Below are 13,798 nucleotides of genomic sequence, written 5' to 3' on the forward strand. Positions count from 1 at the left end.
CTGCTTATTAGCAAGTTCATTATTTAACATAGAAATCAAATACTCTTTTGAAATGAGAAAATACTATTTTTTATTTTAACACTATACTTCTTAGGCTTTTATTACCAGCTCTAAAGAACTTTTTGGGATAATCCCACATTCCATGTGTCTTAAAATCTGTATCATCACTAACCCAGTAGCCATGAGAAAAACCTCTTATCTCTTCCCTTACTTACTCCCCCTTCTCATTCATCCATCCCCCTTCCTCATAGGCCACTAGCAGTGTTGTGTTTAGTCACCTTTGGAAGACCATCAATAAAAAAGAGAGACAAACTGTTCAGTTGACCAGAAATTGAAAGTTAGAGAACATGGATTTATTTCACTCCTGCCATAATGTAGGCTTTGCCAGCAGTTAATGCTGTAAAATTAGATCACTTTGAAACTCTTGAATGAAAGGTGCTATATAAATGTAAATACAAAAGCTTCTTACTAAAATACAAATGTTGTACAACAGAAATATTAAAATCTATTCTCTAGACTTTGAAATATCTCTCCATCATGACTCCTTGGATTCAAGTATCAAATTGGCAAATGGATATGGTATCATGGCAGTCTAGAGACACGTGCATGTAAAAAACTGTAAATTCATTTTTGGTTGAGAAGTTGACAGTGTAGGATGTTTTAGCTAAATATAGTAAGTGGGTAACTTAGATTTTTTATTAACTAGCATCTAATTTGCACAACTAGGACACATCCCAGGATAATTAAAGTTGAAACTTAATGTGTGAGGTGGCCCAATGAAAGTGAATAACACAGTTTGACTTCTCCGTAATACTAACACCGTAAAAGAGAGAACCTACTGAGTTAACCAGCATACTTCAACTGAAAATACTGAACGATCACCTATGAAGTATCAAATCTGAGGAGGTTGACCCTGAGAAAAAAGACAACCAAGGAAATACACTAAGACTATAAAAATATGAAAACATCCTATTATATTTACTACCTTCTTCAAACCATTTCAAGAAAGGACTAGAAAATAACCACATGAAAATTTTCTTTCTCTGAAATCTGCTTCAGAAGCAGACTTTGTAGGAAATTGTTCTTTTCTCCTACTCTTCCAAACAAAATAGTAAAGCCAACTAGAAACAAACCAGGACCATTTTCCTAACCAGGTCTAACATGCTTTTAATTATCTGATTCTGTTCTAAACAAACACCTACAACCCCAAGAACACTTGAAAGTTCTCACACAGAATAATAGCTTTAGCCCAGAACTCTGTAATAATATGCTTCCTATCTGGCTATGTGGAAATGTTTTGGTCCCAGTTTTTGAATTGGTGATTACCAAAGAGTTCACAAGACAGGTTCACATGTAGCACCTTTCATGCAAGGCATATTAAAAGCCTATTTAAAATTCACTGTGTGTATTATAGAATTGTAGCCACCTCACAAATGAAGTACTACAGCCTGTACTGTCTTAACAGTTTATGTCAGGAAGTAAAATCAATACTGTACCAAATCTGGAATTATAATGGGAATAATGTATTCTAAATGACTTTTGTATTTTAAGTTACTTTTTATGAAGAAAGTGAATTGTCTTTTCCTTTTCAGCTATTCTTAGTCCTAAAATGTAATTTTTCTTTATGTCTTGAATGAATAATACAAAAAGAGCCCATTTTATAATATAAACCTTGGCCTACATGTTGGGATATTTGGACAGTGAAAATGCCTTAAAAGGAATGCTTACTGGATAATGTTGCACTTACAACACCCTTTGACAAAACCTGAGTTTAAACTGTCTTTTCATTTCTACTAAGGTTTCTTTTCAATGTTTACCATTGTACTTACTGTTATTAAATACCAAATCAAAATAGAAAACTGTAACATTTCCTTTCAAACTAATGTTAATGAGGGATGTGTAGTTGAATGGCACTTACTTGGCAATACCTAATATTAGCCACAGGATTCCATGCATGACAACATGCCATCATTTGTCTTTTACCTTTTTTTTTTTTTTAATTCTCCTTTAAAAAACTATGTTGGATTAACATTTAGTTTTCAAACTGATATAAAAACAAATAAAACAAAAAGTAATTTTTATAACAAATGGTTATAATCATTTTTAAACTTTATCATATCAATCAAGTGTTATTCTTTGCCCTGGAGGACTATTTTCAGATAACCCCACAACCTGTAACTGTATTTTATCCTGATCAATTTTGGGTATTACAAGTTTTCCCAAGAAAGAGGAAAGTAGCTCTCTTAGCTCTCTTATCTGAGAAAGAATGTTTTATGATCTCCAGTGAATGCCTGAAAACACCAAGTGTTTTTTCCTATACATACATACACCTGAAGAAAAGCTTAATTTATAAATTAGGCACAGTTAAGATTTACTAACAATAAAGTAAAACTGTAACCATAGGAGAATATTGTTGTGAATGTTTGCGGGCTTTTTTTGTACTAGGGCTTGAACTCAGGGCCTTGAGCATGCTAGTCTGTTGTTCTACCACTTAGCTATATCCCCAGTCCCTTTCTGAAAATTCCTTATTGTGCTCTATGCCTTTTTGTCATGTGAGATAAAATACCTAAATGATGCGATGATGTGTGAGGTACGTGACATAGGAAACATAATAGTGTTAAGCTACTGATGAAGGGCACTTGAACACCAGCACAGTAGCACACAGCTGATACACTGCCAAAGTCAGTCTGGTAACCATGAGGACTAAGTGATTAATAGGTAGGCAGTATGTGTGTGTGTGTGGACAAAGAAAAGATTCAGTGACAAAATCTCATGCTACTCAAAATGGCATATAATTTAAAACTTACAAACTGTTTAATTTGGGGATTTTCTATTTAATACTAAAATTTTGGACTATTTGACCAAAGGTAACTGAACCCTCAGGAAGTAAAATTGCTGAGAATGTGATAGGCTACAAAAACTAACCTTTTATTTTGACTTACATACTCCGTGAGGCAACTGGCCTTGAATCCTTTAGCATAACATCACTATCAAAATATCCAAGGTCCACACATTCTGATTCTGTTCCTTCATTTTATGTGGAAAGCAACTCAAAAAACTGCCCTTTACCTTAGAGACATAGTCCAGAGCAGGTAAAAACAAACCCAGAACCTTAGAACAAGGTAATAAGTATTTTTTTCACCTTTTATTAATACAAGTTTATGCAAATTGAATGCAGTATCCCAACCATATAGAGATTATTTTTCAGAGATTAAATGGGAAAATATATTCTTATTAAGAATATTATTTTAGGAGCTGGAGAGATGGCTCAGCAGTTAAGATCACTGACTGCTCTTGCAGAGAACCCGGGTTTGATTCCCAGTACCCACATGGCAGCTACAACCGTCTGTAACTCCAGTTCCAGGGGATCTGATGCCGCCTTCTGACCTCCATGGGCACTGCACGACACTGGTGCGCTTACACACATGCAGGCAATACACTCATACACATAAAAGTAAATAAAAATATTTTATTAGCATGAATAGAGAAAAAGTTTTCATGATAACAATTTTTATAGTCTAGCCTATGTGAGATCTTCAACTAATGAAGAACTGACTACATTTTTCCTAGGTTTTAAGTGTTTCCAAGGTCATAACTGGAAGATTGTGTTAGGGTTTTCTAGAGGAACAGACCTGAGATAAAAATATATATAGTACAAAAAATATATTACAGTACAAAGGGGATCTATTAAATCAGCTTACATGACCTGAGCTGGGTTGGATACTCAAACTGGCTGTTCACTTGCAGGAGATGCTGAGAACCCAGTAGCTGTTCAGTTGATGAGGCTAGATGTTTTAGCAGTCCCCAGCTGGTACCACTGAAGGCCTGGAAGATTCCTGGAGAGCCTCTGGTCTTCAGTACATGTGGGCTAAAGGCAGAGCAGCAGAACTTCTAGTCACTGAAGGATTGCAGCATCAACAATGGGATAGACAGTCACCAGCTAGAAGCATGGCAGGCAAGCAGCACTGTTTTCCTGGGACCTCTTAATAGCTAGGCAGCTGCCAGAAGTTTCAGCCCACTCAGGAAAGTCTTATCCCTCAGTTAATCCTTCCTGGAAATGCTCTCACAGACCTGCCCTGAGGAGTGTTTGTTTGTTTCTTTTTTGGTACTAAATTATGTGTATGAGTATGTTGCCTCCATGTATGTAAGTGCACCTGTAGTGCAATGCCCACAGAGGTCAGAAGAGTGCATCGGATCCCCCTGGCACTGGAGTTATAGATGGTTGTTATCCACCATGTGGGTGCTGGAAAGTCAACTGGGGTCCTCTACAAGAGCAGCCAGTGCTCTTAACCACTGAGCCATCTCTGCAGCCCAAGGAGTGCTTCTTTTTTGATTCCAGATCACATCAAGTTGACAGCCAAGATTAACCATACAGATGGATAAAATTATCTCCAAAATAAGACAGTAAAATAAATCAGGCATGGTGGCACTTGAGAGGTAGAGGCAGGCGGATCCCTGTGAGATTGAGGTCTCCATAGCTAGTTTCTGGCTAGCTGGGGCTACCGGGAGAGACACTGTCTCAAAAAGATGGGGGGGTGGGGGGGGGTTGTAACAACAGTTTCTACCTCTAATTTGTTTTTCTACATTATGTTTAATAAGCCTGGCACAGTGGCACAAGTTTATGACTTCAACATTAGAGGGGGAAGGATCAAAAGTTCGAGGTTATCCTTGGCTACACAAATAGTTCAAAGCTAAGCTGGACTATATGAGACCTTATCTCAAAAAAAAAGAAAAAGAATGTAGTGGTATACACCTGTAATGCCAGGGGATTTCTCTAAAATCAAGGCCAGTTGGGGCTACAAGGAGACCCTGTCTCAAAAAAGAAAGGAAAAAAAAGTTTCACCAAACATTAGGAAGTGCTTCTCCTTACCCAATGTTTGTTTTAATTATCTCACTGGGGAATCATTACTAATCCCTATTTCCCAAAAATAACCACTATCAAAAATATATTCCAACCACAATAAACACTCTAAAGTTGTAAGCTAGTTAATCTTAAAAGTATTCCCAATTGTTGATGGCATTTCTGCAATAACTGTCATGGAAAATGGGATACAACAATCTCTGAACTGACTAAAACTTAGTTCACCTTTTTAAATCTTTAATATGAAAAGTCATTCTAAAATAATAGTTAACAAATCAGAGGTATAATATTTATCACTTTTAAGTTTTTTTTTAATTACAAATAGGGGCTGGAAAGATGCCTGTGGTTAAGAGCACCGGCTGCTGTTGCAGAGGACCCCAGGTGAGTTCCCAGCACCCACATGGTGGCTAACAACCATACATTAACTCCAGTTCCAGAGGATCCAGTGCCCTCTTCTGTCCTCCTCGGACATTGCATAACATGGGTGTACTTATATATGTAGACAATATACTCATACATGTAAAATAAAAAATATTAAAAATAATAGCTCTCAGAAATGTTTATTATGAACATTATTATTAGCCAAATTAGTTTTTGTCAAAATTTAGTATTATGGGATCATGTCCTGTTGTCTTCACAAATACAAGAAAGTCTTCAGGGCTCAATCCCATGGTTGCAGCATTAGTCATTGGGTGAAAGTATACCTTTTCATGTCCACCTTCCAGAAAAGCAGAATCCAAAACAAATTTAATATCTCCATCATCACAGAAGAGTGCCAGAGGTGTGGCGCAGCCTTGACCAACTTTTAGTTTTTCTAGCATGGCTGTTTCATCAGCAAACCGCAGATTTCCACTTCCAACACCTAACTGCTTGCCAAGATCATTTAAATTAACTTGTCTATCATGAAGAACTGTTACCAGCCAATAGGTTTTTTTCTTTTTGTCTTTAAGAAATAAGTTCTTACTATGTGCTCCTTTTAGGTGTTGGATATGAGGCATCATTTCTTCAACTGTGAATACCTGCAAAATATCACATAAGAGGTAGCATGCATATACACAAACCATATTTTTACATACTTTGCTTGGTGGATAAAAACAGCAAGGCTTAGGTACTACTCACTGTTCTGAATGTTAACTGGCAGAGACCTGTCTCTATTCAGTTATAAAAGTTTTTTTGTTGTTGTTTGGAGTTGGGTTTTGGTTTTAGTTTGTTTTGTTCTGGTCCTGGGGACGGACCCCAGAGGAAATGCATGCTAGGCATGCATCTAAATCCTCAGTCCGCAAGTAAATATTTTAAAACCCTTGTACACCAGTAGTCCTGGCACTCAGGAGGCTGATATTAGGATCAGAGTTCAAGGCAAACCTGAACTTCATAGCAAAATTCTCTCTCAAAAACAACAAAAGAAAACATAAGTGCCAGGCATAGAAGGTAGCACACACCTTTAATCCCAGAGCTCAGGAGGCAGAGGCAGGTGAATCTGTGAGCTGAAGGCCAGCCTGGTCTACAGAGTGAGTTCCAGGCCAGCTGGGGCTACAGGAAGACCCTGTCTCAACTCCCCCCAAAAACCCAAAACCTGGAACCATCACAATTGCTAACCTCAAAACCTGAAGCAGTTTTTCATAGGCCATGGCCCAAACAAGCTATCACATCCTGAGAAGCTGTCTTTTAACCCTAACAATAAATGTTGATGGCAGCCCTAGACTCCTATTCCTATAAAGTATGCAACCACAGTGATGGGGAAAGGACAGTGTAAGACCCTGGACCTGTATAAAGAACATCAAAAGCGTGGCAATTTTCACAAGTAAAGACAGTGACAATCTGGGAGGAAGGTCAGAGAAAACACTGATTTCTCAAGTATTTGTGACTGCTATATTTGCCATTATCAAATGTGTCCCTCAAGCCATGCAGCCCTAATGGTACAGGGTTCTTGTGTAAACTATGTTAAAGTTTATGAAGGCACAGTATATGTACTTTTTTTTAATTTTTTTAACTTTATATGTTAAAGTTTGTGCATGTGCACAGTGCCAAGCTGGACTGGAGTTTACAGGCAGTACTTTAAATTTTTAACTTTTTATTTCTAATTATATGTATTAATGTGTTTGTGCACCTGTGTGGTGCCCGCAGAGCCCAGAAAAGGACTGACTGGATTTACAGGCAGCTATGAGCTGCCCGATGCATGTTGGGACCCAAATCCAGGTCCCCTACTCACAGTACCTGCTCTTTACTGTTAAGCCATCTCTCCAGCCCCATGAGTATGTGCTTGTACAATTACTTAGGAGATGATTCTTGCCATACTGCAATAGTGTAAGTTTTGTGATGAAACTGCAAAGCATCAAAATATTAAACGAAACCCTCATCCTGGTGGCTTGTACATACCCCGACACTGCTGAGGCTCTTAATAGAGATGCCTCTTAATGGGCAGGCTGCTGCTTCGCACCTTAGCTACATAACGCAATGCATAGCTGCTTCGCATGACGTGGACAACTGACCGCCCTCCCAGACCCTTTCTGCTGCCTGCCGCACAGGTTGTCCCTGCGCTACTCTTATCCACGCGCTACGTGAGCCAATCGTGCCGAGGGACGTTTCCTCCCGGTAACCGCATAGACCTAGTCTCTGCCCTGCTCGCGTTGGTCACCTCCGGACACCAGGTCCCCGCCGCAGTGGAGCTGCCCGGCCGGGGCCTCACCTCGGGGTGCTCGACCACCTCCGTGCAGATGGCGAGAGCGCCCAGCCTTCGCTCTAGCTCTGCCCGCAGCTCGGGGCCCGCCATCCTATCGCCACACAGCCAGCGCGAGAGAAGCGCTACGCGGCGTCGGAAGCCCAAGCTGCGCCTTCCGGGGCGTGGCCAAGCCTTCGTCTCCACGGGTACGTGGACCTGTGCCTGTGAGCCTCCTTGGGGAAACGCCCACAGAAGAAAGGTTCCCACCGTAGCCTGATCAACTTCCGCTTCCCGGTCCAGTTCCAATGGGACGGAGCGGCCGTTGGGGGGCTCCCAGGGTCGTGGTCTCAAGATTCCGACATTAGTCTGTGACAGATGGGTTCTGTTCTACTTTTGCAGACGATTTTGGTCATTTGGAAACGCGAGCAGACCTATGACTAGTCTTTTGTGGTGGAAATTGGACTACCTTCTGGCAAATTACTGTCAGCCTGAGAACGGCCACAGACCTCTTCAGTGGGGCCTGAAATTCCTCCTTACAAATTTAGTTTTGAAGCAGGGCTGGAGATGACTCAGGAGTTAGCTACTCTTGCAAAGAACCTGGGTTCCATTCCCAGCACCCTCATGACGTTTAACAAACATCTAACTCCAGTTCCAAGGGATCCAAACCCCTCTTCTGGCCTCCGCAACGTGGGTGCATTTACATACATATAAATATACTTTTTTAAAAAATTTAGATTAAGACTTACAGCCGACAAGAAATTTTGATATACCCTGGATGTTAAACCTCAGTGTGAATGAGTTTAGTTCATTTCTAGGGTGAAAATTAAAGGCCTGAAGAAATTTTAAACACAGCAGTGTGGCCAGCACCTTACCCTTGGAGGAAAGTATAAAGGAGGAATTCAGAGTTGTGTTTAGAATTTCACCCAGAACTATGGATAGCACAATTTAATTTTTCGATATATATTTTTATTTGTGCATTTCATACAATATTTCTTAATCATATTTAGACCCTCTCGCCTATCTGCACCCCCCCATACCCTCCCCACTGGATTTCATGCATTCTGTCATATATGCTAAGGCCTATGGAGTCAAGTTTGTGTCTCCAGATCTCCCGCCATGTGAGTTCGTCCTCTAGAGCTTCATCAGCCTATCTAGCAACACTCTTAGAGAAGATCGACTCTCCCTAACCCAGCAGTGATCAACTGCCAATAATTCCTTGCCTAAGGTTGGGGGCCTCCTGCCCATTTTCCCAGTTCTATGCTGGGTTTTTGTCTGGTTTGAGTTTGCATGGGTCTTCTGCTTGCTGTCACCATTGCTGTAAGTTCATATGAGCGAGTTCCCGGAAGCCTGGAAAACTCTGGCTCTTAATCTTTCCATCCCCTCTTGTGCAAAGGGACCTGAGCCTTGGGTGGGTGAGGTTTAATGTAAGAGTCCTATCCAGACAGTTGCACTCTGTAGTCTCTTATTCTCTACACTTTAGCCAGTTGTGGCCTTCTGGGTGCATCACACTGTTACATCAGGAACAGAATGATGAGTATTCTCTCTACTCCCTGTTCTATGTTCCATGAGCCTTAGGTGTAGAGGTTCAACTGTCGATGTGTCACTTAGGACTGGGCATCTCTCAGACACTTATTCTCGATGTTTGACCAGTTGTCTTTGTAATAGTCCCCAACTGTTGCAAAATGAAGTGTCTTTGATGAGTGATGAATGGTATATTTGTCTGTAAATCTAAGAATACATATTTAGCATACAGTAAGAAATTACATATGTCTATGAATGTGACATGTAGGATTTTTCTATACAGTCTATGGCCTTCAGGCATGTATTTTGGTTATGTTTACAGTACCACACTTGAGTTCTCTACCATTGAATGTACTTTCAGTCCAATTAGATAGCTGTTGATTACCCCCAAGATAAAAGTGCCACTGCTGCACCAATAGAGATAGTTTGCTGTGCCAGTCATTGTTGTGGTTATTAGACTTTAAAGCTGGGGTTGGACTATTGATTGATTTTTCTCTCTTAGCAGCTTGCATTGTATCCCCTAGAACTGAGAGCTAATCTTCTGGAAGGAGGCTTCAGGTCAATTCCAGCTCCATTGCTCCAAATCCTATGTCCGAAGTATGTCCTGTCTTCAACAATAGGGTCTTACCTTCCTGGCAGGAAATCAAGAGCTTTGCAGTAGACTGTGTTATTTCGGGAGTCTCTTGGACTACCCTGACAACAACTCGAAAGGATGTTTCTCCTCTTTGGCACCATGTTTCTTGTTATATAGCCTTCAGCTATGCACATGCACTCACGTACGGATACTGTATTTGTATTTCTCAGTAGGCTTTTGAACCAACCCATTTCCCTCTTCTTTTTCATACCACCAAAGCTTTATCTCTCCCCTCACTCTCCCAGCTAACCCTCCTCAGTTAAAGTACTCCCATTTCCCCATTCCATTCCTGATAATATCTGTCTCCTATTATCCCCCCTCTCATGAGCTCCTTCTTCCCCCTTACTTCCATAGTTCCTTGTATAACCCTCTCTCCTCCTTTCCCAGCTAAATACCCCCGTTTTCCCCATTTCCTCCTTGGTAACACCTGTCTCCTACTGTCTCCCTCTCTCAGGTTTGTTCTTTCCCTTTATCTCCATGGTTTCTTTGCATTTTCCTGGCTCCTGCAGTTACATCAGGATATGTACTCACATATAAGGATTTGGTACTAAGAGCCACAAATGAGACACAGCATACATCTCGTATTTCTCTGAGTCTGTGTTACTTTAACAGTTTCTAGTTCCATTTACCTGCAAATTTCATGTCTTTTTTTGTCTTTGAGACAAGGTCTCCCTCCTGGAACTCACTCTATAGACCAGGCTGGCCTTGATGTCCCAAAGATCTGGCCGCCTGCCAGCCTCTGCCTCTTGAGTGCTGAGATCAAAGGCATGTGTAACCAGCTAGATGATTTTGTCTTTCTTTACCCCTGAGTAGAACTCCATTGTGAAAATGTACCACATTTGGCCTGGCATGGTGGTTCATGTCTTTAATCCCACTACCCAGGAGGCAAAGGCAGGCGGATCCCTGTGAGTTCAAGGACAGCTGGGGCTGCAGGGAGACTCTGCCTCAAAAAGACCGAAAAAAAAAAAGGACCACATTTTCATTATCCAACATTTGTTGTTTCCATTTCTTCACTATTGTGAAAAGAGCAGAAACAGGGATATACAAGTGTCTCTGCAATAGGATGAGTCCTTTGAGTATACTCATATACTACCAAGGAGTATAATTGAATCATATTGTAGATTTATTTTCAGTTTTTTGAAAACCTCTCCACAGTGATTGTGCCAGTTTACAATCCCACCAACAGTGAATGAGTGCTCCCCTTTCTCCACATCCTCAGCAGCATTTGGTGTCATTTATTCTCTTAATCTTAGCCATTCTGACTGCGGTAAGATGAAATCTTAAAGTGGCTTTGATTTGCATTTCCCTGATTAATAAGGATGTTGAACACTTTTTAAAGTGTTTCTAAGCCATTTTATTTCTTCTTTAAGAACTCCATAGTTCAGATCCATAGTGCACATTTTTCCTTTTTTAAAAAAATTTTTTTGGGGCTGGGCGGGTGGTGCATGTCTTTAATCCCAGCACTTGGGAGGCAGAGGCAGGTGGATCTTTGCAAGTTCAAGGCCAGCCTGGCCTACATAATGAGTTCTAGGACAGCTGGGGCTACAGGGAGACCCTGTCTCAAAAAGACCAAAAAAAGAAAAAACTTTTTGATTTATTTATTTTTATTTTTGTGAATGAGCGTTATGCCTGCATGTGTGTAAGTGCACTCATGTCTTGCAGTGCCTGAAGAGGACAGAAGAGGGCGTCAGATTCCCCTGGAACTGGAGTTACAGACGGTTGTTAGCCACCATGTGGCTGCTGGGATTCAAACCCAGGTCTTCTGCAAGACCAGTGAGTACTCTTAACCACTGAGCCATCTCTCCAGCCCCAACAGCCCATCTTTTAATTGGAACATTTGTTTTCTTGATTCTTTGTTTTTTGAGTTCTTTGTATAGTCTGAATATTAATCCTTTGTCAAATGTGTAGCTGGTGGAGATTTTCTCCCATTCTGTGGGTTTCCTCTTCACTTATTTATTTATTTATTTATTTATTTATTTGTCTTTTTGAGACAGGGTCTCCCTGTAGCCCCAGCTGACCTAGAACTCACTATGTAGACCTGGCTGGCCTTGAACTCACAGAGATCCATCTGCCTCTGCCTCCTGAGTGCTGGGACTAAAGGCATGTACCACCATGCCTGGCTTCTTGATTGTTTCTTTTATTGTACAAAAGCTTTTTAAAAGTTTAATGAGGCCCCACTTGTCAATTGTTGACCTTAATTCCTAAACAAGTGATGTCGATTTAGAAAGTGCTTTCCTGCACCTGTATCTTGTAGGTTACTGCCCATGTTTTCTTCTAACAGTTACAGAGTTTCAGGTTTCACATTAAGGTCTTTGATCTATTTTGAGTTGACTTTTGTGCAGGATAATAGATAAGGATCCAATTTCATTCTTCTATAAGTGGAGATCCAGTTTGCCAGCACCATTTCTTGAAGATGCTGTCTTTCCTCCAATTTTAAACCTTTGTACTTTACTCTTCCTCTTTTTTTTTTAAATTAAAAAAAAAAAAACTTAAAAAACTCCACACAGGGCTAACTCCATCCTGCTGGTGAGATGGTTCAGCTGGCAAAACACATTTGTTCTGCATCTAGGTTCAATCGCCAGAAACCACATAAAGGTTGGAGGTGAGACTAACTCCACAAACTTGCACAAAGTTGTCCTCTGACTTCCACACTCTCATCATAAAAAGCCCTTCCACACAAATAATTTTAATTTTTTTTAAAACACGCACTTGGAGGGTGGGGAAGTGATGTGAGGTGCATGAGCTTACCATTGACCTATACCTGGAGTCTCCATGATTTCTTTCTATAATGAGTTCTGATAATAGAACCAATGGGCCTTTTCCCATAGCCTTTGAAATTCAGGTCAGCAAGACAAGCAACATTTAACATTACAAGATGTTTAGAAACAGAAAAAGGAAAACGGAAACAGAAAACAAAACAGAAAAGGGAAAAGATCACTTAGAACATGAAATACGATTGTCATTTTGGTATGTTCCTTCCAGTGTCCTTTCTTTTTTCAGTCAGGGTCTCATGTAGCCCAGGCTGACCTCAAACTTACCTTTAGTTCTACCATGATAGGTTCAAGCATTTTACAGAGTGATCCATCCCCAGCTCTTTTTTTCATCATTTTGTATAGCTATGAATTCATCAGATACTTGAAGCCCTCATACATGTATGATCCTGTATCATTCCTTTTATTTTTTAACTCAGAAGCATTTTGCTACTGCTTGTATCTTGATAAAAATATTTCATATAGTTAGATCATAATTATTTACTTGCTTATTGAGTATGGGGCTTTATGAATGCTGGGTAAGTGTTCTACCACTGAACTACCAAGTCCTGGATTACAGTTTTCTTAGCTATTTACATATTGATGAACATGCTTGTTAGTAAATCCTGGTATTCTAACTTACCAAAATAATCATTCTAATTTATAATTTATTAGTGAATTAACCCACTTACTTTTTTTTTCTTTCAGATAGGGTCTCACTGTGTAGTCAATGCTGGCATGGAACTCTTATTTAGACCAGGCTGGCCTCAAACTTACAGAGAACCTGCCTGCCTGTACCTCCTAAGTACTGGGATTAAAGGCATATGCCACCACATCTGACTTTTTTCTTTATGTTTATTTTGTATTTGTGTGTGTTCCACGGTGTGTGTATATGTGTGCCTGTCAGAGAACAATTTCAGGAGTTGGTTCTTTCCTCCTGTGTGGGTTCCAGGGATCAAACTAGGGTCATCAGGTGTGGGGGCAAGTGCTTTTACCCACTGAATCATCTACTGGCTCAAAGGGACACTTCATTGTTTAATACACATTTTCTTTTTTTTTCTATACATACAAATGTTTTTATTCTTACAGATATATAATTGCATAATTACAGAAAACGAAGACTTCTTACGATATAAGTACTAAAGTCATGTATCTTTGGATTATATTGGTATAGAATATTTAATTCTTTTTTAAATTATTTATTTAATAACCATATAATTAGAAGAGGCATTTCATTACAACAGCATTGACATATTCAATAACAATTTCCAGAGCTAAGATGCTTCTCTTTCAAAACTGGCTGTAAATTATTAGGTTTACGTTGAGTTAATAGAGTTATACAATATTGTACTCCACATAAACCCTTTAAGACA

At 39.9% G+C, this 13,798-nt stretch overlaps 1 protein-coding gene across 1 annotated transcript; it reads right to left on the bottom strand.

Moving 5' to 3' along the window:
* Positions 1-5,402: 5,402 nt before the first annotated feature.
* LOC103725705 (prolyl-tRNA synthetase associated domain-containing protein 1) lies at positions 5,403-7,702 on the bottom strand. Its single transcript, XM_008823004.3, has 2 exons — positions 7,548-7,702; positions 5,403-5,880 (listed from the first exon to the last, which is right to left on the bottom strand). Exons 1-2 carry the CDS (start codon positions 7,629-7,631, stop codon positions 5,449-5,451), a joined length of 516 nt encoding a protein of 171 aa, XP_008821226.1. The 5' UTR covers positions 7,632-7,702; the 3' UTR covers positions 5,403-5,448.
* Positions 7,703-13,798: the final 6,096 nt, after the last annotated feature.

Source organism: Nannospalax galili, unplaced genomic scaffold (assembly GCF_000622305.1).
Source record: "Nannospalax galili isolate Female #2095 unplaced genomic scaffold, S.galili_v1.0 scaffold286, whole genome shotgun sequence".
Classification (NCBI taxonomy): domain Eukaryota; kingdom Metazoa; phylum Chordata; class Mammalia; order Rodentia; family Spalacidae; genus Nannospalax; species Nannospalax galili.

Coding starts and splice junctions, on each gene's coding strand:
- LOC103725705 (XM_008823004.3), bottom strand. CDS start 7,631: ATGGCGGGCCCCGAGCTGCGGGCAGAGCTAGAGCGAAGGCTGGGCGCT. Junction 5,881..7,547: donor AGGTGGTCGAGCACCCCGAG/GTGAGGCCCCGG, acceptor GATATTTTGCAG/GTATTCACAGTTGAAGAAAT.